Source organism: Diabrotica undecimpunctata, chromosome 6 (genome assembly GCF_040954645.1).
Source record: "Diabrotica undecimpunctata isolate CICGRU chromosome 6, icDiaUnde3, whole genome shotgun sequence".
In the NCBI taxonomy this organism is placed as follows: domain Eukaryota; kingdom Metazoa; phylum Arthropoda; class Insecta; order Coleoptera; family Chrysomelidae; genus Diabrotica; species Diabrotica undecimpunctata.
This window is the reverse complement of record NC_092808.1, coordinates 84,652,388-84,679,683: the sequence shown is the minus strand read 5'-3', so window position 1 is coordinate 84,679,683 and position 27,296 is coordinate 84,652,388. Positions and strand designations below refer to the sequence as shown.

Genomic DNA, 27,296 nt, shown 5'->3' with positions numbered 1-27,296 from the left:
AATAAAAAAATATTTTTTTAAGCGAGCGAAATCGAATTTATAGAGGGTAAAGAATTTTAATATCATAATTGTGGCATCTTTACATCTCTTATAAAAGGTACAAAAAATCTTTCAACCATAAATCCCACAGTGATTACCAAAAATAACTTTGTCTGTAAACAGGTAATTATTACAAAATTAAAACGAAACAAGAAAATCCACACTAATAATTTGCTAAACACTAAAAAACCAACATTTAAAACAAAACCGGTAAAATACGTTTTTAAATTAAAAATTAAGGCGCTTAGTTCCCATTTAAAAACTATAGCTTTTCACATAATAATTTTCTTTTTACCTTCTAAAAATACTTAAACTTATAAACTTAAATTAAATTAAAATTTATAAACTTAAAATAATGCCTAAACAGTCAATCTATACATAGTTATAACTATACTCACCTCGCCGCCACTGGCGGATCCGTATCCGAAGGTAAGCGACCACTTTGCCTCCATCATTGAAAGTTTCTAACACCAAAGTGCCTATTCCTTCTAGCGTAATTCCTTCCGCAAAGAATTTTCTTAAAAGCGTGCCTAAACTCTGGACTAAAAATAGTATATATAATAGGATTAAGCGTTGAATTAAAATATCCTAACCATAGACATATAGACACCAAATATTTATCAAAGACGTTAGGATTTATGGGCAATAAAACAGCCATTATAAAAAACGGTAACCAACAGAGCACAAATGCCCCTGTTATAATTGCTAATGTTTTGGCTGCCTTTCTTTCTCTCTTAGAGTCCATCCCATCTCTTGTTTTCCTTTTTATAGGGTAATGATGGGGTTGGTAACTTACACTACATTCTGTTGTAGTTGGAAGATCAGCTTCGAGACCGTTAGCGAATGAGGTTTTCTCAGGGCTGCTGTTGTTCGAAGATATGTTCGTAAATGCCGTTGTCGTTTCAGATATTGTAGGCAAAGGGCGACCGATTACAGTTACTACAGCAGCTGCTATGCCACCTGAAAGAGAGAAAAAAGTTAGTTTGTTGAGAAGCAAAATTTAAATACGTATTTACATAATTTTATAGTACATATGAATTTATATTGGTGCTTTATACATTTTTTTAAGCATATCTTTCTAAATAAAAATCTTGTATTTAATCTCGTAAATCTAATATTCAAAAACCACGAGAAACGATTGCAATAAAATTTTGTGAAAGTGTATTTGTTAGGTAGATAGGATATTTTTGTCTCGATGAACGACGCTTACCTACTTTTTTTTTAATTGTAAATTCAAAATGTTTTATACGACTTCACCTCTACAGTTTTAGTTTATTTAATCCATGTAGTTATAAAATATCATTAAATGGCGTTTAAGAAACGTCATTTTATATTTTTATAACTTTTTTATTCAATAATAAATCGAAAACGACTTAATTGATTTGGGTAATTTTGGTTTTGAAATATTTATTTAATAGGTGAGAAAATATGCTGAAATTATAAGAACAATATTAAAAGCAACGGTTTTAGTTTCCGATTAAAACAGTAACATTATACTCTTATACAAAATGTTTTATACGATCTACTGTTAAAGTGGTAGTACATTTAAATATAAAGTGACGTTTAACAACTTCACGTCTATTTATTTTTTTTCGTTTCGCTTAAACCCGTGAAAATATGATGAAATTGTAAGGAAAATAATAAAATGAGTTTTATTTTCCCATACAAACAGTTATATATTATACTGATCTATATCAAATTTTATTAGTTGTATATGAAGTATTTTAAAAAAATGTGATTTTTACTCGAGAGTAAAATATTTTTGTTTTTGACATTGAAAATTAATACAGACGTTTCGCTTATTTAATTTACAAGCTTCATCAGTTCAATGAATGGTGAGTGAAGAAAGTTAAGATGTAAAACAAACACACCATTCTCTTAGTATCCGTGGTCAAAATATTAAAGTTGAAATATTAGCTTAAATGTTCATATGTAGTCGAATTCATGTATAACCATAAGAAAAAGATTACTTTAAAGGTGAAAAAAAAAATGGATAAAAACTACTGCGAAGCACTAGAAAAACCCGTCACGTTGTACGTAAAAAAACTTACAGTAATTAACAGTAAAGTGTAGAGATAAAAACAAAAGATTTTACAAAACACACTGGCACAGAGCTGTTATTCTAACAAAGTTAACTGTTTGTCCCAAATGTCACATGAAATCATATTTATATTGAACTTTTTTATCAATTTTGATACGACCCGTGCGTGATTTTGTTGATGTTACACATCAACAAAATTGCACGTTAGTTCGACATCAGGAAACGTTGTGGATACCGAAAACGAGTTTTTCTACGCCTTATCTTTAATTTGCACTCATTTGGTGCACTAAAACGGCTCTTTATAGGTTAGAGTGAAAAAAAGTGCCAAACCGTTAATTTTCTTTCACGCTTTTCATAAGGTTATACAGGGCAGATTAGTGCAATTATTCCACACCTTTACAGAAAATAAAACATTAAATTCAAATTTGACGTTGACTTTGACACCTAAATTATTAATGTTACGTTAACATATTTCTTAATAGTGCAAATAATTTGGTTTGATTAGCAGTTTTTTGAGAAAGATTTAGAATGTGAAAGTCGCTTAAAGTTAAGTGTTAAAATTTGGTTTCCCATTTCAAATACCAAATGTTTTCTTTTGATATTATTCATTATACAGGGCTGCAGAAAAAATATTGTATGCAACACATGCATAAGATGTCTTTTTTTCACTCGTGGAATTATCGCACTTGCCTGTAGGCTAGTGCAGTCATTCTTTCCATTCGTGAAAAAATTACCACTTAAATTGCATAAATTACTATTATTTTAAGAGTTGTCGCAATTGCCGCAAAATTGAGTTATCATAATATATCACGCACACTATCTCGAATGTCCATACACGTCGCTGCCACGCACAGTACACATTAACTTAAATTAACTTAACATTAACTTAAATTAAATTAAATTATTTTTGTTCCTAAATATGACACGTTAACAACTTTTCATACACTATGTACCTTACGACCGTTTTACATACATTAACATTGTCAATTATATTCAAGGAATACTTGAATATAAAAATAAATGATGCGCTCATGTCTTGTAATATTATATATTCTTTTAATGTTTGCCGGCAACTAGTTTTTTTGGGTGTTTCAACTGACTTTATAAATACTATACTAAGAGCACCAGCAAGTGAAAGACAAAGACGCAGCAAGCGGGCTATCAGCAAGACTCTGTCTGTTCTTTTATGTGCCTCTAGTAAGTTGTCGTTCCATCAGTGGTAAAACCTGCATAAAATGCAGTAAGCTAAATAAATATTCCTTGTCAATTTGTCGTTTTTAAATTCGATATACTACATTACAGGTGTTTGACATTAATGTAAGATAGGCTTAACGTAAACCTGGTAACTATGTCAAAGATGTCAATGTCAAGTCAACACCACTTCCCAACGGGAACAATGGGCGACAGGATCATGTTGTAATGTATGAATATTATTAATATATGTTCAGTCAATACAATAGTTTAATTGAGACCTTATTAACATAATTTAAACATGGCGCAGTCAATTTATGGAATCTACGTGTCCAAGGATAAAGTTAAGTGCTAAGTTTATTAAAAAGAAAAATTTAAGTGTTCCCAAAATGGCAAGCATGATCAATGGAATAGGTTATGTTAAGTTACCCCAAGATTTCGACCTCCAGGGTCAGAGTGCCAAATTTTGGAAAATTTCATTCGAAGATTATTTAGTAGCAACAGGACAACACGACGCTGTAGATCAGGTGAAATTATCCATCCTGCGAAATATTATTGGCCATGAATCAGCACGGAATATGGCTACTTTTGTTATCCCTGATGAAGAACTAAATAAGTATGAATTCACAATGCAGCTGTTAGATAAGTATGTGAACCCAAGAGTTAACGAATGCTTTGAGAGGTACAACTTTATAAAACGAGTACAAGAAGATGGGGAGACATTTGAACATTTTTTGACAGAGTGCAGACATTTGGTTAGAAGTTGCAATTACAATGCCCTAGATCCCGATGAGTCATGTGAAGACAAGGCATTAAGAGACAAAATTGTTATGGGAATTAGGGATCCGACCACACGAGAAGCCCTCCTGCGGATAGACAAATTAAGTTTAAATAAAGCTATAGAATTCTGCAGAACAAGTGAGCAAAGTAGATCTCAAAATTTACAGTTTCAATATAACACAGGAAATATTAATCATACACAGAAGATGGAGAAAAAGAAATATGATATAAAGAAGAAACCTTGGAATGAAGAGAAAGAAGTTGAAGAAGAAGTTTTTTTATGCAGAAGGTGTGCAAAAAAGCATGGTCCGAGGGAATGCCCAGCTTATGGCAAGAAGTGTAACAAGTGTGGACTAAAAAACCATTATGCAGTTGCTTGCAAGGTCAAAAATATTAAAAGTACTGAAAAAGATGACTGTGAGTCAACCTCTTCTAATGAATTTTTTGTAAGAAATGTTAACAGCAGGAAAAAGGTATGTAATGTTGATTTGATAGACACTTGGGAAGAGTATATAGAGGTTGAAAATTATAAATTGAAAGCTAAGTTAGACACAGGGACAGATGTAAATGTTATTCCTTTAAATGTTTATAAAAAATTTAATTGTCAATTTAAAACCAGGCCTAATGAATATGTGTTAAAGGCATTTGATGGAAATGTGTCTCATCCTATAGGTGTAGTAAATTTAAATGTAAAATGTAAGGGTAAGAATATTTAGTTTGCTATCCACCTACCAAGTGTCCAATAAAAATTAGAAATTCACTTAAAACTGAGCTAGATAGATTAGTCCAAAGAAAAGCAATTGTTAAGGTAGAAAACATAGACCCCAGGGCAAGTATTAATAGAATGGTGATAGTCTAAAAGAGTAATGGTAAATTAAGAATATGTTTAGATCCCTCAGATCTGAATAAACATATAGTACGCAAACCTAGAGTTGGGGAGTCCATTGAGGAAATATGTTCAAAATTATTAAACAAAAATGTATATTCTGTTTTTGATTTATCTGAAAGTTATCACCAACTTTCAATTGATGAAAATTCTTCATGGAAATGTTGTTTCTCTACACACTATGGAACTTACAGGTTTTTAGTTTTACCTTTTGGGTTATCAAATTCTCAAGACCTTTTTCAAGAGGCAGTTGAAAAGCATTTTGGTGATATTAAAAACATTGTAGTTTGTCATGATGATATGATCATAGCAGGGGCGTCTCAAGATGAACATGATCAAGCGGTCAAAGAGGTGATAAATAGAGCAAAAGAGGTGGGTGCTAGATTTAATAAAGAGAAAATTCAATTTAGCAAAAAAGAAGTAAAGTTTATGGGACAAATTTTTTCTCATTTAGGAATGAAAGTAGATCCTGAGAGGACAGATGCTTTATGTAAATTAGAAACTCCAAAAAGTAAATTAGAGTTACAAAGAATAATAGGTTCAAATCATGAATGTGTTGCTTGTGTGAGTCCATTTCAAAAGGTGAAAGAAATAATAAGTTAGACTTACTCACAATCAATTTAATTTAACTAATCGGACGACCGGTTTCGCTTTCTACAATATGCAAAGCATCTTCAGGTCACGATACAAAGTTAAAATGCTGAAAACAATAATCCCATATTAGGGTGTTGTCTAATAAAGATAAAAACATAGGTAGGTGATACAAATTATATAAATTACAGTAATTATGCCAATATTACATGTCTGTGGTTTTATAAATGAATAAAATAATAATAATAAAATGTTTAAGCAGACAAGGTAAGACCCACAAATTGGTAACATCGTCTATTAAACTGTAATGAATCAATAAATAAATGAACAACTAAATAAACATTACTTACATGCCGGTACTCTATTAATTGATGGCATGTAAGTAATGTTTATTTAGTTGTTCATTTATTTATTGATTCATTACAGTTTAATAGACGATGTTACCAATTTGTGGGTCTTACCTTGTCTGCTTAAACATTTTATTATTATTATTTTATTCATTTATAAAACCACAGACATGTAATATTGGCATAATTACTGTAATTTATATAATTTGTATCACCTACCTATGTTTTTATCTTTATTAGACAACACCCTAATATGGGATTATTGTTTTCAGCATTTTAACTTTGTATCGTGACCTGAAGATGCTTTGCATATTGTAGAAAGCGAAACCGGTCGTCCGATTAGTTAAATTAAATTGATTGTGAGTAAGTCTAACTTATTATTTCTTTCACCTTTTTTAATAATAGGTTCCTTTAACTATATTAGACGTTATGTTAAAAATATGGCTGAGCACATGCAAATTTTATGTGAACTTTTAAAAAACAATGTAGAATGGCAATGGTTGCCTAAACACCAGGAATGTTTTGATAAGTTAAAGAAAATAATTTCAAATTCTCCAGCTCTGGTACCATTTGATCCAAATAAAAAGATAGTTTTGCAATGTGATGCATCCAAAAATGGAATTGGGTGTTGTATGTTTCAAAACTATGATGGTATGTTGAAATTAGTTGCATGTTCATCTAGGTCTATGAATGAACATGAAATAAATTACTGCCAGACAGAGAAAGAGTTATTAGCCATTTTTTATGGTACACAAAAATTTTATAACTTTATTTACCAGTGTGATGTTGATGTCCAAACAGATCATAAACCAATAATTTCAATTATGCAGAAACCAATATGCAAAATTGGGTTAGTAAGGTTGCAGCGTTTAAGGCTAAAATTATTAAAGTACATATTAAATATTTATAAATATTTATTATGTTCCAGGAAAGCATATTCAATTTGCAGATATGCTTTCTAGAGCTAGTTTAAAGGCACAAACCCTTGATTTAGAGATGTTTGATATGGTTCATTCAGTCTCACTATACTTACCAATGACAGATAAAAAAATATATCAGTTCAGAGAAGAAACCTCTAAAGATAAAGTTTTGGCTACAATTGTTGATTTTTATTATAAAGGCTGGCCTAAAGAAAACAAGATTCCAGAGTATATAAAGCCATATTACAGTATTAAAAATGATATATATGTTGAAGCAGGAATTGTTTTTGTTGAAAATAAAATAATTGTACCAAAATCTCTAAAACAGGAAATGATTACTCTGTTACATAAAGGTCATATAGGAACTAGTAAAACTATTAATAAAGCAAGATCTTTATTTTTTTGGCCAAACCTTAGGGATGATATTGTCCAGTTTATAAAAAAATGTAGAATTTGTGAAAAATTCATGCCAAATAATTATAGAGAGCCAATGTTAGCACATTCAATACCAAAATAGGTTTAATAAAATTGCGGCTGATATTTTGGAATTTGGTGGTAAATCTTACTTAATTCTAATAGATTATTTTTCCCATTGGATAGAGATGCTATCATTACATAATAAAACATCTGAAGCCATAATAGATGCAATGCAAGATGTTTTTTCCAGATTTGGCTATCCTCAATTTTAAATTGCAGATAATTTACCATTTATATCATTTAAGTGTAAAAAATATTACGATAATAAACAAATTACAGTCCTGACATGTTCACCTCATTACCACCATAATGGCCTTGCTGAAAAGGCTGTAGGAATTTGTAAACAAATTTTAAAAAAAAGTTTTACAGAAAACTCTGATTATCGTGAGTTAGTTTTCTCTCTCTCTTGTCGTTTCCTCATTGCTGAGGATCGTGATTTCCTACAATGCGGGCTGTCAATTCTCTCCATCTCTTGCGATTTTGGGCTGCTCTCATGGACTCGGAAAACGTCTCTCCAGTGGCTTTCTGTACTTGATCTGACCATCGGATAGGTGAGCGTCCTCTGCCTCTACGTCCTTCTACGTTTCCGCATACAATTAATCTTTCTAAGTTGTCATTGTCTCTTCTCGCAATGTGGCCAAAAAACTTTAAAATATTTGCAAGACACTGAGAGGAGAGTCTGGTCTGAATGTTTAGCTCTTCGAGAATCGACTGATTGGATCTGTGCTCCGTCCACGAGACGCGTAGCATTCGTCTCCAGCACCACATTTCGAATGCGTCAATCCTTTTCCTATCCTCTGATTTTATTGTCCATTTTCGGCACCGTAACTGAAGATTGAAAAAATGAGTGTCCGTACCAGTCTCATTTTGAGTTTTTTGGATAAAGAGCGGTCCTTCCATATTTTTGACAGTCGACTCATCGCGTTCTTGGCCATCCCTATTCTTCTGCGAATTTCCGTATGGGAGGAGGCTGCATTGCTTAAGGAAGATCCTAGATACGTGAACTCGTCTACTTTCTCGAATTGATTTAGGGCGCCTGTTGTTTGGAGGATATTCGCGTGGTCCACAATCATGATTTTTGTTTTCTGATTATTAATCTTGAGCCCACACTTGTTGCTTTCGGTTTCTACTCTCTTTATCAGTCTCGACATCTCCTCTTCAGATGTTGCTATCAGTGTTGTATCGTCTGCGAATCTTAAGTTTGAGATCTTTTTTCCTGCAATGGAGATGCCGCCTCTCCATCCATCGAGTGCGTTCCTCATTATGTATTCTCCATATAAATTGAACAGGTCTGGAGATAGTATGCACCCTTGTCGTACACCTCTGCTGGTTTTGAAGGTATCAGATTGCTGGTTTTCAATTCTTATTTTAACTGAGTTATCTTCGTATAAGTTTTTAATTAATATTGCCAAATGATCTGGAACTCCCATCTCATGAAGAACTGTCCAGAGAACTTCCCACTTCACACAATCAAATGCCTTTTGGTAGTCTAGAAAACAGATTATTATTGGAATTTTAAATTCGCGGGCCTTTTCTATGAGCTGCCGCATATTAAGGATTTGCTCTCTCGTACCCTTCCCTTTGACAAAGCCTGCTTGTTCTTGGGGAATTTGTTTGTCTAAGTATTGTTGCAAACGGCGTTTAATGATTCTTAGTAATATTTTGCTTGGATGGGAAATCAGTGAGATGGTACGATAATTACTACACTTTGTAGTTGTTCCTTTTTTATGGATTGGTATGCACAATGATGTTCGCCATTCTCTGGGCCACTGAGTTAGTTTTAGAATATAATAATACTGCTATTATTTCATTAAGTGCATCTCCATCACAAATATTAAATAGTAGATCTTTGAGAACAGAAATACCAGTAAATAGTGAATAATTACAACCTAAAATTCAGAATGAGATTTATAAACTGTTATCGGACCAACAACAAAAAACAAAAGTTCAGTATGATAAACATAGTAAACGTACACCAACAACTTATAAAAGGGGGGATAATGTAGTTGTTAAGAGTAGTGTTGATAAAGTATGGTATAAAGCTGTTATTGTAGAAAAAGCTAAAGAACCCAGATCGTGCTGGATAAGAAAGGAATGCAATAATAGGATAGTTAGAAGAAACACGAGACACATAAGACCATCACATACAAAATCAGATGTAGCAGACATGTATCTTGAACCTGAGTTGTATCCACACACAAATCCAAATAGTTATAAGGATAATGATAATAATGATTTAAATAATGTATGTATTCAGGATAATGATTTAACAAATTTGTTTAATGAACATAGGAATACTGATATTGTAAGTCCTCATTATAGCTGCTCAAAAAATAATGATAGTAAGAAATGTAATGTTTCAAAATTCGGACGTACAATTAAACCTAGGATACGCCTTAATCTTTAAGGGGAAGGTGTTTGACATTAATGTAAGATAGGCTTAACGTAAACCTGGTAACTATGTCAAATATGTCAATGTCAAATCAACACCACTTCCCAACGGGGACAATGGGCGACAGGATCATGTTGTAATGTATGAATATTATTAATATATGTTCAGCCAATACAGTAGTTTAATTGAGACCTTATTAACATAATTTAAACAACAGGGTTTCTCAGACTTTCCCTTTTGTAGTTTATGCTAGCCTTATTTGTCAATATCTTCGCCGAAGAGGGTAAAAATACATGTCTTTTTTATCGCCTTCATCTGGGGCGCCCACCTGTTTTCAGGGATTTGGAGGCTAACGACCGGTTCCATTTCTCATAGTTTTAGAATAACTTCCCTTTAGAAACCAGTAACTGTGTCATAATGTAAGTGCCATAGATAATATTTTGTTGATTTTGCAAGCGGTTGATTTTATTTTATTATACCGAACTTAAAAAAAATAGATACATTTTTATGAACTATTTCAATCGTTGATAATTAATTAATTATAGAATTTATGAAAATTCCTCTTTTTCTTCGTGGAACATAATTTTAAGAAAAAGAAAACAGTGAATATTGAATTTAAATTAGTTTGCAGTCCAATATTCATTTAATTATCATTTTTTACTAAATTTATTTGCTTATAAAGATTATTGATAAAAATCATTATTGTTTATTTTTTTGAGTATTTAATAAATTAATGTTAATGAATAAATTTAAAAAAGTTTAATTCCCTTAACAACTGACGTGGATGTTTCAGGACGTAGACTCTGACATGCGGTATGTCATACCGTTGCCTATTCTCCTTTGTTTTTAATATGAATTTATCTTATATCACTGTATTTGTTTTTTATATCAACTACAGAATGATTCTTCACATTGCTGTAGCATAATATACTGCTACAAGTAAAATAAACTTTACTTTTTCAAGAATATTATGAATGCATGCATAATATTTAAAAAAATGGTGGACGTTACTACAAAATCGTTTATAAACTAAATTACAAGAAAAATTGATTACTTGTGACTAACAAATGGTAAAATAATGTTAAAAGAAACAGACTAATGATTTAAATTTAATGAGAAACTAAAATACAAAATTCTGACAATAACCAAAAATTACAATAAAATAACTAGTCATTTTGCGCGCAAGGTCCGCAATTTTTATTTGTACACTGTAAGCACACTGGTTTTCCACAAGAAAAGTACACATAAAAAGTCTTTCGCTTTAATGCACTTAGGCATAAGTAACACGTCTTCTTTTTCTCAAGCCTTTCTTCAAAATCTGTTTCTTTTTGGCGTTTTTATCCTAATATTCGTTCAATACCACCTAATAATTCTCTCGGGATTCTGGGATTTTCGAGTTTTCTTTGTAGATGAAGTAAAATTAATTGTTTTGCCAACTCCTTTGTGTAGTTTGGCCTTTCCATATTATCTTCTTGTAGTGATTGGTACACAACATGCGAATTAACAGCAGCTATATCAATGATGCGGTAAAAAATGCCACACTTGGCATCTAAAGTATCGACACCTCCTTTCGTACGATTATAATGAGCTATAATTTTTGGTTTTCCAGTAATCTGATCCGTGCCTATTGAATGGTGCATCGAAGAAATAAGTAAAACAGCCCTCGATTTTTTTGGCACATGGGAAATTAGGGATAAACTTTTCGTAAGTAGTTGAATTTACTTGCCTACATCGATGTGGCTAGATTTCCCGTTTATTTTTCTTAAGGGGTTCCCACATACGTTTACTTCTTTACTTCTAACTGCTTTACTAATTCTATAGAACTAAACCAATTATCAGCTGTGATATTACGGTTAGTTCCATAAATAGGTTTAGCAAGCCGAAGAACAGATTGAGTTGGTTTATTCATCTTCTTTTCTTCCTCAGATAACCTAGTTCCGTCAGTGTCCTTGCCTCCATATATATAGGCATTATATAAGTAACTTGTTCGTGCATCAGTCAGGCACATTATTTTAATGCCATATTTCACAGGCTTATTAGGCATATACCTTTTAAACCTACACCTTCCCCTAAAGCCGACCAACATTTCATCAATACAAACACATGTGCCTACGGAATACAATTTTTGACAATTTGATATGAATATATTAAATATGTTACTAATGGCTGCTGTTGGATTTATCTTTTTTCTTTCTTCTCTATCCAGAGGGTTATCAAAACGTAAACATTTTAGAAATATTGCAAATCTTTCTTTTGACATAACACATCTGAATATATCTCTACCAGTGCCATCTGTAGCAAATATAGAATTTATATCTTCGTCATTGGATTTGAAAGCTGATGAGTATAAAAGCAATCCCAAAAAGGCTTTTAGTTCTATTTCATCAATTTCATTTAGTTCTGGTCTATTCATTCTTTTATAGTTTTCACGAATTGCACGTAATTTATTATTTGTCCATTTACGTATTTCTTGTATTATATCCTCAGAAATAAGAAAATTAAAAAAAAATGATGAAGTTTCGTTTCTTACATATTTGGACCGCACAGCTGGTACTTTTGTTACAAGGTTGTGTAACGGAGTTCTTACATTTTTCGAGGGTGCTGTAGTAGACCACTTAAAATGATTTTTGCCATAAAAATATGACTTACCATTATCATTTAAATGATATTCGTCTTCAGAACTTTCCGACTGCTCACTTCCGGTGTCGTGTGAACTTTCAATACATACTTCTTCGATTGCATCGTCAACATCACTATCACTAAAATATTCTAAATCACTAGGTACTTCGTCAGCCCATTGAGATAAAACAGCCTCAAAATCATCATCCGAAAGCTTTACAGTTTTGCGGCTAAATTTAGAACAACTGGATGAACTTGCTGCCATACTAACAGTAAAAGAATACACTACACTGCTTTTAACTATAGAAACCTAAATACTGACATGCGGTACTTGATACCGCAAGAAAACTTTATGTCAACGTAGCTCAAAGACTAAACGTGTACTAAAACTGCAGCAGTTGGGAGCAGGTACAATTAAACCCCACTTGAAGGTACACAGATGGTGTTCTAAGAATCTTTTATAAAACACGTTTTACAACAAAATATATTTTCGGCTCGGTATGGCATACCGCATGTCAGTGGTTGAGGGTTAACACAATTTTTTTTATTGTGACGTATTATTTTATTCTTGTAGAAACGAGATAAATCTTTTAAAGTATCTTATTGAAAATGTAACTTTTTTTTACAGCTTGTGGGCAAACATGTCAGTTTTTATTACGTTAGGAATGTCCTACGGTTAATTTTCGCAAGAGACTCCTGGTTCAAAAAAATACAAAATTAAATTTCTATTACAAAAAAATTACTTCTGTATTCAAATACATAAATGTGACTTAAAGTTTTATTTAATTCAGTTTGTTTCGGTGGTACTAATTGGACTGACTAACTCTAACTATATCTACGCAATTGTATATATTCTTATAATATGATATTCAATACTCCCTACATTCTCGGACGAAAAAGTCATAAAATTTAATTGGCTAACACCAGTCCTCAGGCGGAGAGACGATACTCTGATTAGGAAATTTCTTAAATAAACAATAAGTATTTACTCGACATTCTCCCACCTTAAGAAATTAGACATCATTTCTCAAAAAATGCAGAGAGTTACGAAAAAGTCATGAAAATATCACTTAAATCTTAGGAGTTTTCACCACCCGACCACATCGCGTATACCTTCCATTTAAGCCAGGCGCTCTGCTTTTTATCACTCCCGCACTCTTTTCACTTGGTTCTTCCTCAAACTGGAGTCGACCAACGTTCTCTTGAGGTAACCTCTCTGGAACTGCCTCCATTCTTTTAAAGTCGAATATTTTCCGAGGAGCAAACTAAGTAGTCCTTGTGTGCCTACATGACAAGACCGTTTGTGTAGACTCAAAATAAACTTACGCACTATAAAATGTTCACCCGGAAGTAAGATAGGCAGACGAAAATCGACCGTGTCGAGTCTCTCAGTAACGCGAGTTTTTAAACGTATAAGTCCAAATTTATCAAGAAACGTGTTGAGCAAGGAAATTAGTTTCGTATCTGAACCAAACGCTTTATTCTGCACTAGCTTCCATACAAATATTTCGGCTTTATCGATTTCCTCAGCAACCAATTTACCTGTACGTTTTCCGTTTGAATTTCTTGCATTGTAACAAAATTGTAGTGCCCAAGCTATCATTCTTACTAAGTTTTATGTACTGAGAAAACTAATGCAGATGCCAATCGTCATACGTCATGTTCAATAGTGAGGAACCGGCTTTTTTTCCTCGGTACAGACTTCTTCTTCATCAACTTTTTGTTGGGGCCAATCATTTTCGTTTCTTTACAACCATTCTGGGCCCACACATCATCAAAAGTCGAACAATTGCCAAACACCACAGCCTCTTGATGAAAGATCGGCAGGTATGAGAGAACCATGTACATATTTCCAACACTCAGGATTGGTTAAATTTCTAATCTCCTGAACTCTATTAAAAACAAAAACAGACCAGTCATCCTTACAATGAATCCAAGAAAGAACAGTAGTGAAATAACTCCAAAATAAGACGATACATTGAGAAAATTATCTTTTTACTGACTGATAAAGTCCAGCACCAATAATGGCTGCCAACAGTTCCAATCTGGGTAAAGAAATCTTCTTCAAAGGGGCCACACGACTCTTAGCTGCTACAAGGAAAATTGAGACATCATTCCGAACAACTCTTAAAAATAGCCATCCAGCCTAAATCCAGCGTGGAATCTCAATACTCGACAGTTTAGGAAGATGAGTGACCCAATTACAAAATTCTTCAGCCATATCATTCTCGACTGGAGCATCCCATCCAGGAGTTTGGAGAAATAACCCAAAGTTTCTGTAGCAACAGTTTGCAGAATAGAGATACTGGACAGGTAAAACCAATAGGGTCAAATATACTCTGAGCTATGGAAAACATCAGTCTCTTATTTATGGGACGTTTCAATTCCATTCTTCGAAAAGTTCACTTTTGATTTTCAGAATGTCTCTTGAAGAGTCCCAGAGAAGATCAAGAACAGAGACAACTGTTTTTGTATTACCAGAGGCCTCCTACCCTCTTAAGTCCATCTTAGCTTCCTTAATAAGGGCAGTTGCTTTTTATACAAACACTCTTAACTCATTTTCATCAGTAACACTGGTCACATAATTATCCACATAAAACCCAGTCATAAGCTTTTCAATTGTGTTTTTAGAATACGGATTATCATAACAACATTTCGTCAGCGCCTTTGTTAAATGAAACTCTATAGTGGCACCCAGAAGAAATGGACTACAAAAAAAACCCTCTTATGTCGAAATACAAATTCCTTTCCTTCATCGTTGATCCATAGGAACCTCAAAAAATCTCTGTCCTTTGAATGTATAGAAATTTGAAGAAAAGCCTTTCGAATATCCGACACAACTCCTACCTTTTGTTGTCTGAATCGTAATAGAACAGAAGGAATAAGTTCAATAAAATTAGGCTCTACCTCCAAACACTGATTTAAAGAATGACGACCCTATTCATGAGATGCTGTGTCAAAGACTGGCCTAATTTTTGTGGTTTCACTATTATTTTTAATAACGGGCCTGTGAGGTAAATAATGCACGCAATTATTCTCTTCGGGAGTATTCACTATTTCAATCACACCCTCACTCAACCACTCATTGAATATAAAGTTATATGATTAAAAAAATGACACCTTTTTAACTTTTTTAAAGTATTATCTAATGGGTCAGGCCATGGAGCTGGGGTATCTACATTGTATAAATGACGTGTACCCTATCCTCCATGCTATGGCATGCTGGACGAGCCATACAGTCTGTAGTCAACACCCCGAGGTGTGAGCTGGATCACAAATTGTATCAATACTCATACGCTTATGAAACGCACCTGGCGAATCATAAGGGCCTTCACATTTTACTCTGTTTCAACTTGTCTTGAGTAAAATGTCTTTAATCTTTCCTATCAGCCTCTCTTGGCTAACTCTCGTTTTTTTCCGACCCCGAATGGCTATTAGGTTTCCGAGGGCAGACGGGTCACTACATTTCCTACTACATACTCTTCACAAATCCTGGTCCTCCAAGTCTGGGGGTTTGAACGATGGGCAAGCACCCCTTCTTCTAAAAAAAAGTTATTTGCTAAACATTTCGATCAAGAGCCTCGGAATAAGGACGGAAACAAAAGACGACGACTGCTACGAAAAAGGACTATGAGATTGGCCACATGGAATGTACAAGGTCTAAGAACCAAGGAAACTGAAGTTTTTCAAGAATTAAAACGACAACAAATAGACATATGCGTTCTTACAGAAACAAAAAAAACAGGAAAGGGAAATGAAATCAAGAACGACTATTTCATTTATACAGTGGAGTTGAAAAATCATTAAGAGCAAAAAGAGGTGTGTCTATAGCCGTGCATACAAAACTCAAAAACAATATCAAGAGTTGGGAAGAGATAGACGAGCAGATCATTATGATGGATCTTGAGAAACATGGGGAGACGATAGTTATAATAGGAGTATATGCTCCTAGTGACGATTCTGATAGAAAAGTTAAGGATGAAGTCTATGACAAATTGCTTGACGTGTTGACCCATGTAAACCGATCCAAAGAAATATGCCTATTAGGAGATTTCAATGCTCGGGTAGGCAAAAAATTACAAGACAATGTGGTAGGAAGATATGGTGAAGACCAAATAAACAACAACGGAGAGCGACTCATTGATCTTTGTGAAACATTACAGCTTAAAATAATGAATGGATTTTATCAGCACAAAGATATACATAAATTTACCTGGGAACAACCAAAGAAAAAGATAAAATCTATAATCGACTATCTCATCCAACCAGAAAACAAAAGGCTCCAAACAAATGACGTAAGGGTGTATCGTGGTGCCGAATGCGGATCTGACCACTATATGGTGGTCGAAAAAAAACCATATACTACAGGAAAGTAAACAAGAACAAAATTGAACAGGAGAAGGTAGCAGCTTCCACAAAGATAAGATATAATCATGAATGTGTTGCTTGTGTGAGTCCATTTCAAAAGGTGAAAGAAATAATAAGTTAGACTTACTCACAATCAATTTAATTTAACTAATCGGACGACCGGTTTCGCTTTCTACAATATGCAAAGCATCTTCAGGTCACGATACAAAGTTAAAATGCTGAAAACAATAATCCCTTATTAGGGTGTTGTCTAATAAAGATAAAAAAATAGGTAGGTGATACAAATTATATAAATTACAGTAATTATGCCAATATTACATGTCTGTGGTTTTATAAATGAATAAAATTAATAATAATAAAATGTTTAAGCAGACAAGGTAAGACCCACAAATTGGTAACATCGTCTATTAAACTGTAATGAATCAATAAATAAATGAACAACTAAATAAACATTACTTACATGCCGGTACTCTATTAATTGATGGTTGAAAGAACATGGTTCAAACTATCTTGGATTGTTGATTGGAGAACTCAGGTTAACTATTGTAATTGTTTAACAGTAAACTGGGAAGTTCTTGAGGAGACAGATTTTATCCAATGAAGTAGAGATAAGTGGAATGTATTGTTTGTTTTATGAAAGTAATGTTCTATACCATTAATTTCTTTAAAGTTATTTAAGTTTATTCTGGAGATATATTTATGAAATATGTGTTATTTATTGAGATTTTATGTTTTGTTCTGGAAGGTAAGACAATGAATAGGAATGGATGTATAGATTGTGTGGGTGTGCAATTGTATAAACTTGAAGTTATCAAAATTTCTTTGATAAATTTGTTGCAATAACTGGCAAATTATTGTAAAGTCGACAGATTTTTATGTTAAAATTAAATTAAGACACTTTTACACACACAGAAACACACAGAAAACACTTTAAAAAACGGGGGACGAAACAAACATTTAATTAAAAATAAAAGGAGAGGATTTCCAAAAGAACTACATTTCTTATTAGGAGACAATGAGTTTTTTATGTGCTGTATATCAGATTTTAGAGGTAAACTTGACAAATGTAGGTTAAAGTGTGACAGTTCTTCTTCTATTTTAAATGCTGTAAGTTAAGTTATCCAGTTTATGAAACAAGCTGATATTAATAAAATCTAAATTTTTTAATTTTAGATATCAAAGTTATTTGATGTGTTAATATTGGCATACTTTAACAAACTTTAAATAATTGATTTCAATGTAACAATATAAATAATTGTAATACTTATGCTATGATAACTAACTCAGCTAAGTCAAAGTTACAGAACAAACTTAAGTGATTATTTGTTAATTAAATTAAAATATGTACATTTGTATTGAAAATGTATAATGTATAACTAAATTACAAACTTTCTTTGAAAATAATTGTTGGTGTGAGTCCTCTGTCATGGTGTGTATAAGTATTTTTAAATATTTATTCCAATTCTGATATGTTAATATGGAACTGAAAATAATAAGCAAATAAACCATTGTTGATAAAATTATTTATAAATTAAAGAAAATTAAAGAAATTGACTGAAAATTAAGTATTCAAAGGTTAGTTGGTAATTTTAATATCTGACAGTTGGGACCGGAAATTGGTTATACCAACAGGTAAAAGGTTCTCTATTTAAACCGGTGTAAAGTAAAATTATTCTTATTTCAATTTTCCAATATCATGAAGAGGTATCATCACACCGACACGAACATTGGTAAGTTTGTACAATAATTTCTGTGACACTTTAACAATTTTAAATTTAAAACAGTTTGTAGTTAAAATATAATATTTCTATTAAATCTACATTTTCTAATATATATATATAAAATATATATATAAAATATAATATTTCTATTAAATCTACATTTTCTAATAGAAATATTATATTTTAACTACAAACTGTTTTAAATTTAAAATTGTTAAAGTGTCACAGAAATTATTGTACAAACTTACCAATGTTCGTGTCGGTGTGATGATACCTCTTCATGATATTGGAAAATTGAAATAAGAATAATTTTACTTTACACCGGTTTAAATAGAGAACCTTTTACCTGTTGGTATAACCAATTTCCGGTCCCAACTGTCAGATATTAAAATTATCTTTCACCTTTTTATAAGATATAATATTGATAGCCTCAAACAAGAATCAGTACAATTCCTCTACAAACTTAGACTAGCCTCAAAACTAACTCACTTAACTCGAAGAGAAACAGCCGAAAAAGAATATCAAGATATAAAAAATTGCATTCATCAGGCGGCCAAAGAGGCATTGGGGTACGAAGAAGCTGACAAAAGAAAAAATCCTGAGTAGTGGAACGAAGAAGTAGGAAAATTAATTAAAGACAAAAAAAAGCTTATCAAACATGGCTATCCACGAAAGACTCAGAAGACCGCAGAATTTACAGCAGACTCAATAGGGAAGCAAAGAAGGAAGTCACTAAAAGAAAAAACGAAATGTGGGAAGAGAAATGCGAAGAGATGGACCGATGCTTAGGAGGAACCAAAGTGACACAAGCTTGGAAATTCATAAAAAGTATTAGAAAAGAAAGAAAAGGTGAGGGAAATATAAACCTGATTCAAAATAAAAAGTGGGAAAAATATTACGAAACGCTATTAACAGAAAGTAGGCACGAATTTATGGAAAGACCTGACCATATCTCAATGACAGAAAACTCAGAGGTGCATAAGATAAACAAAGAAGAACTGAAAAAAGAATTGAAACAAATAAAAAATGGAAAAGCACCCGGGCCTGGAGACATTCCCATCGAGTTGGTGAAACATGGACCGGATGCTCTTTTGGAAAGCCTAGTGAATATTTTTAATAAATGCTTAATTGAAGGCCAAACGATTCCAGACGATTGGAATTTGGCCCACATTAGCCCCATTTATAAAAAGGGAGACAGAAAAGAATGCGGAAATTATAGAGGCATTAGCGTAACTAGCTCGCTGGGAAGGTTATATGGTCGTATATTGAAAAGAAGAATAGAAGAGGAGTATAAAGAAATTGAAGAACAAAGCGGCTTCAGAGCAGGAAGATCGTGCGTGGACAACACATTTACCCTTCAACAAGTAATTGAAAAACGAACAGCTCGAAACCTCCCTACGCATCTGGTATTTATAGATCTGGAGAAGGCTTATAATACAGTTCCTTTAAAACTCTTATTTAGTGTCTTGACGGAAACGGACCTTAGTAAAACATATCTAAAAGCAATACTGAACATCTATAAATGTCCTCAAAGCACTGTAAAACCAGGAAATACTTTCTCAAGGGTATTTACAGTAACGAAAGGCTTGAGACAAGGATGTTGTCTTTCCCCCACCCTATATAAAATATATATCCAAGAAGCACTGCATCAGTGGAGACAAAAATGTGCGGGAATGGGGTTGAAGCTTAACAACCATTATCTGACAACGCTGTTCTTTGCAGATGATCAAGTACTAATTGCAAGCTGTGAAGAAGATGCAGATTATATGCTTAGAAAGCTCAAAGATGAATACGAAAAATGGGGGATGAGTATGAATATGTCTAAAACAGAATATATGCGAATAGGCAGTGAAGACGAAGACCCGGATTTGGAAATTAGACAAATGAAAAGGTGCTACGAATACAAATATTTGGGAAGTATTATCTGCAGTAAAGGAACAACGGAACGAGATATAGACTATAGAGTGCAACAAGGCAGGAAGAGTGTTCAAATTCTGAATTCGATACTTTGGTCCAACAAAGCTACTATGAGAACTAAAATGACTATCTACAAAGTAATTGTAGAGCCCATTCTTACATATGGAGCAGAATGTTGGCAAATGACAGTAAAAGGAAAGAAAAAAGTTGACACGGTTGAAATGGACTACCTAAGAAGAGCTTGCCGTATATCAAGAGTAGAACGTATACCTAATTCTGACATTAGAAGAAAAACAGATAGAGTACATACAACTTCTGAAAGAATAGAAACTAGACAGTTAATATGGTATGGACACGTACAGAGGATGGACGACAACAGATGGCCAAAAAGAGCTATGGAATACAATCCAAGTAATAGAAGGAAACGAGGAAGACCAGCCAAGTCTTGGATACAAGATGTTATGGAAACCATGAAAGATAGAGCCATTGATGAAGACACCTGGAGAGATAGAAAAAGATGGCGATCGAAATGCGGGAAGCAGCAGAAGCTGTAGGATCCCCGCTTATATATATATATATATATATATATATATATATATATATATATATATATATATATATATATATATATATATATATATATATATATATATATATATATATATATATATAGTAGTATTATCTAACCTTTTCCTAGCGACAAGTAAATTATCTGAAATTAAAGGATTCTCTTTCAACCAAGGTAAGATAACCTCATATCTGCCTTCGCTGTCACATCGTACAGTCTCACAGAAAAAATTCTTAGCCATTTTGGCCACCACTTCTCGTGTCATTTTTCCTGCACGGTCGGTTATCCCAATAACATCAAGTTCCCAGAGTTTTGCTACAGAAGAATTATCAACAAACAACGAAAATGTAATCAAACTTGTACTAAAATTAGAAGCAACTGCCGGCCTCTTATCCATAAGAGTCCAACCTAACAAAGTTTCAACTGCTACAAGACCACACTGTGATATTTCCTCCCTGTATACAATTTGCCTACAATATCAGCTCCAAACAAAATCTCAATTGGTGCTGTCTTTCCGACATCGCTGAGTGAAATATTTATGTCACTGAGTTCCTCAATCCAAGGGCCATCATAAATAGAAGAGACATCTGCACAAATTTTTGGTTGATCTAAGGCATCAAATGAACAAGCGTAGGTTCCTTCACACGCAGTAACCTCGTACAATGTATGTCGTTGTTTAGTAGTGCGTTTACCGCCAAATAATGCATATACAATCTTTTCCGTTCCCTTAGCAGAAAAACCCATTTCTTGAGCGGTACTTTGTAAAATATATGTTCTCTGCGATCCAATGTCAATAAGTGCCCTTACTTGTTTAGTACCATGTGCACTTCTTATGTTTATTCGCAGAGTTTGAAAAAAAAAGTGTGTATTATTGAAATTAGCAAGCGTCTGATCCTCAGTTATATATTCTTTCGAACGGGTAGTACTTGAGACCGATGTATCAATTTTATTAACAGTCAAATTAGGACACATCAAAACAGCATGTGATTTACAACATAATATACAGTTCAAACGTCCTCTACACTTTTTAGAAGAATGTCCTACTTTCAGACATCGATAACAGGCTTTCTTTTCTGACAATGTTCGACGTTTCTGCTCCATAGTAAATTTTTGCTTTAAAAAATAATTTGTACGGTCATGCTGCCCTTCACAAAATACACTATAAACCTCATAATTTACTAACCCAGCAGCGGTCGCTAAGGGCTAATCAGTACCTTGCTTAGGTAATTTTACATTTTTCTTGGCAACGAGACTATGAATTTATATTTATGTTCAGTCGATAAACCAAAACCTTCCGTTGCTATATCAATTTTTTGTACATTTTGAACTTCACTCTATAAAAAGCTCATTAGCCCACTCAATCTTGTTTCCAAAGTTGTAATTTCTGCAATTTCTGCGATATTTTCCATGGATACGGAAATATAAGGCCTTAAAAGCTGTGAAGATCTATGCCATAGTCGAATCATATATTCTGGCAAACATGACTCAATAAGAGGATACAATATCGCCGCATACTTGTCAGCAGTTATGCCTAAGGTCTCAAGTGAACGAAGTTTACTTTCAATCATATCAAAAGCAGAAATATTACAAGAACTACTAGAAACTTGACTCAAAATTAACTTTAAGAGTTCTCTAATGTAAACTTCAATCTAAAGATCCTCTCTGCCAAACTAGACTGCAAAATCTGCATAATTTTTGAGTAATTGTCGGTTACTGCAGGAAAACTCTCCACTAATCGTCTAGCCTTACTAGACTCTACAGTAACTTGTCTCAAATAAGCTATCGTATCAGTCAAATCGTCATGCACTGCTTTGAACTGTGTCCAAAAAGGAAGCCAATCTTTCAAGTCTTCATTAAATTTCTTGAACTCGATTGGAGGTAATTTAAATTTGCGTTTACCTTTTATACTTGATGACTCTGAACTTACTGAACCTGGTCTGTCATCATTTTGTACTTAAGTTCAAAGTACCTTGCACTATATTTATCTTTTACCTCCATCTCACTGATTAACTCTTCTTCGGAAGCTTCTTCCAATATACTTTCAAGTACCGCACTTTCCACTTCACAAAGCTCATTGTACTTGCTAATTTTCTGCCAGGGTCGAGTATCCACCGGTTCAGCTAACAAACTGTCCAAAACAGTAGCAACTCTTGTAAATGCACTACGAAGCACCGTTCTGCGTTTTTTTTATCTAATTCCTATTTTCGCTTAAAAAAGTTTGGCCGAGCCTCACGATAAAAACAAAATTATTTGCCAAAAAAAAGTTTGCACTAAAATAAGCGAAAACAACTAGTTTTTAAGCACACCCGTATTATAAGTCTTGCCACGGTTGCCAAATATTACGTTAGGAATGTCCTAAAGCTAATTTTCGCAAGAGACTCCTGGTTCGAAAAAATACAAAATTAAATTTCTATTACAAAAAAATTACTAACTAAAATTAAAATTACTAAATGTGACTTGAAGTTTTATTTAATTCAGTTTGTTTCGGTGGTACAAATTCGACTGACTAACTCTAACTATATCTACGCAATTGTATATATTCTTATAATATATGATATTCGATACTCCCTACATTCTCAGACGAAAAAGTCGTAAAATTTAATTGGCTAACACCAGCCCTCAGCCGGAGAAACGATACGCTGATTAGGGAATTTCTAAAATAAACATTAAGTATTTACTCGACAGTTTTTATGATTTTTGTGATAATTCTTTGATATGTTTTTAGAAGTATTTCTTTTTGATGTCTTTGGGAGAAATGATAATATAATGTTTAGTTTGTCCTAAATATGTTGTCTGTGTGAGTCCATTTCAAATAGGTTAAAAAAATAAGAATTAGACTTACTCACAATCAATTTACTCTACCACCAACGACGGGTTTCGCATACTATAATTTGATATGTATCTTCAGGTCTTAAGGTAAACTAAATGCTGAAATTATAAAATCCGTATTAAGGTGATGTCTGGTAAAGAATATAGAGCAATTATGTCAATAATATATTTGTGATTATTAAATATGACTTTAAAATTGATTAAACAAACAAATTAAAATTTAGTGACAAAAACAATCTAGTAAATTGAAATTAAATAAATAAATAAACAATAAATACTACTTAAATGCCGATACAAGGATTATTATTTAGTATTTTAAAAAATACAGTTCAAAATGTTATGGTAAACTGGTGACGGGTGGTCATCAGTTTTACTGTGACAATTTAACAAATAGAGGGAAAGTTCTTAAGAGAAGAGATATTAACAAATAAACTACGCCCTAGGCATTGTGTATATTGTTTGTTAAAATGAATGTGATGTGGTATATTATTTAAAAGTTATATATTTTTATTTAAGAGGTATATTTTGAATATATAAAAAGGTAGATGTATAAGTTATGACTGTGCAATAACTCCAACTTAACGTAATTATCAAATTATTCTAAATTGATTTGGTCTGTATTTGGGCAGAATTATTGTGATGTCAAATAAAAACTTAAAAAACACTTAAGAACACTTAGGGACAAAAAGAACACATTCAAAAAGACGCAACAGACGTTTAATTTAAAAGGGGGTACTTAGTGGCACTACATCACTTCTAAGGAGAGAAACTGGCAAAAGGGACTAGTTTTTTGTTGTCTAATAGATTTTAAAGAGGTAAAAATTGACAAGTTGAAGAGTTGTAGGTTAAAGTGTGACAGTTATTCTTCTATTTATTAGTACTGTAAATAAGGTTAACCAACTATATGATGTGAAGTAAAAATAAATGACTGAAATAGTGATTAAATATTTAAATGAATAATTGTAATCTAATTTGAATACTATTAGCATACTTTTAACAAAGATTAAATGGATTAAACGTAACAATTGAAAAAAGTTTTGTATAAGAACCTCGAAAACACTAGATTTACAAATTAAAACTTATAAGTCAGTATTTGGTAATGAGATAATAAGCAAAATGAATATTAAATACAAAGATGGAAAAACAACAATTGTCAGTCTTCTAAGCTTAACCGAAAGATCGTTTTCACTTATGGCAAAGATTTTTAGATAATTATAGACATAAGAAATTGCAAAAATACAGAAAATTATTGAAAACTATAACGTTTGCATTATACAGCCTGGGTAATAATCTATCGTCAGTATAGACCTTACGTGAGATGAAGTGAGAAACACCTGTTTAAAAAGAGAGAGGTATAAGGTCCGCCCTTTATATCGTCGAAAATGCATTAGTAGAAATAATAAATTCAACAGAAGAGGGGAAGTTCAACGTTGCCAAACTTATTGGTTTTATCTGACCTGTTGTCTTTTTAGCATTTCAACAATGTTCTAAGATAATCAAATTTGGGTGAATTGATTTAAATGGCAGCTTGCTTGGCAGTGGAACAGCAGGAAGCATATCTCTGTAACATTGTATTCTTACAGGTGATTTCAGGAATACCTTTTTGACGCTCGCTATTAAACTGTTAACTAGTGGAAATTTTTTTCTTACTTCCTCCGCAACTCTGTTTATTCCATGCGCTAAACAAGTGACATGTATTAAGTTTGAATAAAATATTTTTAAATTTTGTCCTGCTTTCACCATATATGGTGCGGCAACAGATAAAATAAGCATTAATTTATCATTAGGCGCAACAGCAGAAAAAAAAAGTTTGCTAATGCTTCTTGTAGAAACCGTGATATTGTTAGAGAGTTGGTTTTTTCCACTTGCTTACAGGAACTTAAATATGATTTTGGAAAGGTTTCATCACTAAGTACACCAATCAATAAGTGCACAATGTATCTTCCTGACGAGTCAGTGGTCTCGTCCACACATATGTAAAAGTTTAAAAGGTTAAAAGTAAATAATTACCTATTTTGGCTTGTATGTTTTGGATAACTAAGGAGTATAACAAATTGACATTATTTCTCTTTAGAGTTCGTTCACTGGGAATGTTTTGTTTGCAATATTTTTTTAAAAAAGAAAAAAAGTTTTCATTAGATAATTTTGAAAGCAGTATATTGGAAGATACTAATGCACGACACAAGTCTTTGTTAAAAACAAAGAACTTCTTGTTCGGTTTGTTTTTTGGAACTTGACTGAAAGCACTTGGACACTGAAGGTTGATATTTTTCACCGGATGTGGTTTTTACTTTTTTAGCTAAATGCTTCGCGGTTCTGACATGCTGATCTATTTGAATTTTTTTGCAGATAAAATCTAAAAAATAATATAAATATTTTATAGTTCTAACCATTTTTAAAATCTAAGATTATAGAAATAAACTAAAAATGAACCATTTTTGAATAACAAGTAAAATTAGATCAAATAAAAATCGGTGTAGTAATCTTGTCAAGTCGAATATATGATATGTTTGTGTTTATAGCAAAATTAAAGCAAACTATGCTATTGTTAGAAAAAAAAATATAAGCGACCTCTCAGTAGACTATTGAATGGTTTGAATTTTAAATAGGTATCCTATTTTTATTTCAAGGAGTTTAAAAAATGCTTGAAAAAAGAAAAAAATACATCGATTTATTGCAAACTAACCTTTTGTCGGTACTTTTCTTAATCATTATCTCCAATTTTAAAATCTTTGTTTGTACCACCGTATAAATTTTTAAAATAAAATAAAAAATTACACGTATATACTTACGGTTTTCGCACAACATAAGCAATAAACTTTATCCATATCTATAGGTTTGTAAGGTTTTATCCAAGTTCAAATATTGCTTATTTTCGGCATTTTCAAAGCACAATAATTATTCACAACTAGAAATATACGTTGTTTACGCCTCCAATTTTACAAGTGAAACTGACCGTCAAAATAAAATTTTTTACCTAGAGACATAAACTGGCAAACACAAACCCTTAATTCCAGGACAAAACGTGACAAAACTATAAGCCGCTGTCTTTTATTTTATTAGTTAGTACTATACCAAGAATTTGAATACCAAGTGATTATAAAACAAAATTAAATATTGGAATTTTCATACTATCTGTAAGTTTGAATATAAATATATATATAGTTAACAAAAAATTTTCAAATTATATGCACTTTATGCTCATTTTTATAAAAATATGCAAAATTTTACATTTTTGCATTTTTTATGTATTATATGCAAAACATGCAATTTGCATATTTGCCTAAGTCTAGTAATAAGGCAATTCTGCCGCTGTTTCTTACGTATAAGCTAGATCGGAAATAATCATTTGGCGTTTACTAATGGGCGTGCATAAGGAATGTGGAGGTGAGAGCAAGGGGAAATATGATTTTTATCTTTGTCTATTCGCTGAAAATATCATTTTATATCTGTGTTAGATATCCTGTTAAATTTTACTATACCAACCATAAATTTTTAGCTACATGGTATGTATGAAATTAAGCTAAATGCTTTTCTGTACCTCCTACTATATTCAGAAGTATTCAGGTCTAATAATGAAGATTGTAATTTGTCATTTACAACTTTTGGT

The 27,296-nt window shown here is 32.5% G+C and overlaps 1 protein-coding gene across 3 annotated transcripts in view; it reads right to left on the bottom strand.

Moving 5' to 3' along the window:
• The window catches only part of 5-HT1B (5-hydroxytryptamine (serotonin) receptor 1B), a 539,806-nt gene that overhangs the window by 42,883 nt on the left and 469,627 nt on the right, over window positions 1-27,296 (bottom strand). For all 3 annotated transcript variants that reach the window (XM_072534834.1, XM_072534836.1, XM_072534835.1), the window contains one exon: window positions 438-999. In XM_072534834.1, coding sequence (XP_072390935.1) covers window positions 491-999 — 509 coding nt within the window. In that variant the 3' untranslated portion in view covers window positions 438-490. The remainder of the gene's footprint in view (window positions 1-437; window positions 1,000-27,296) is intronic.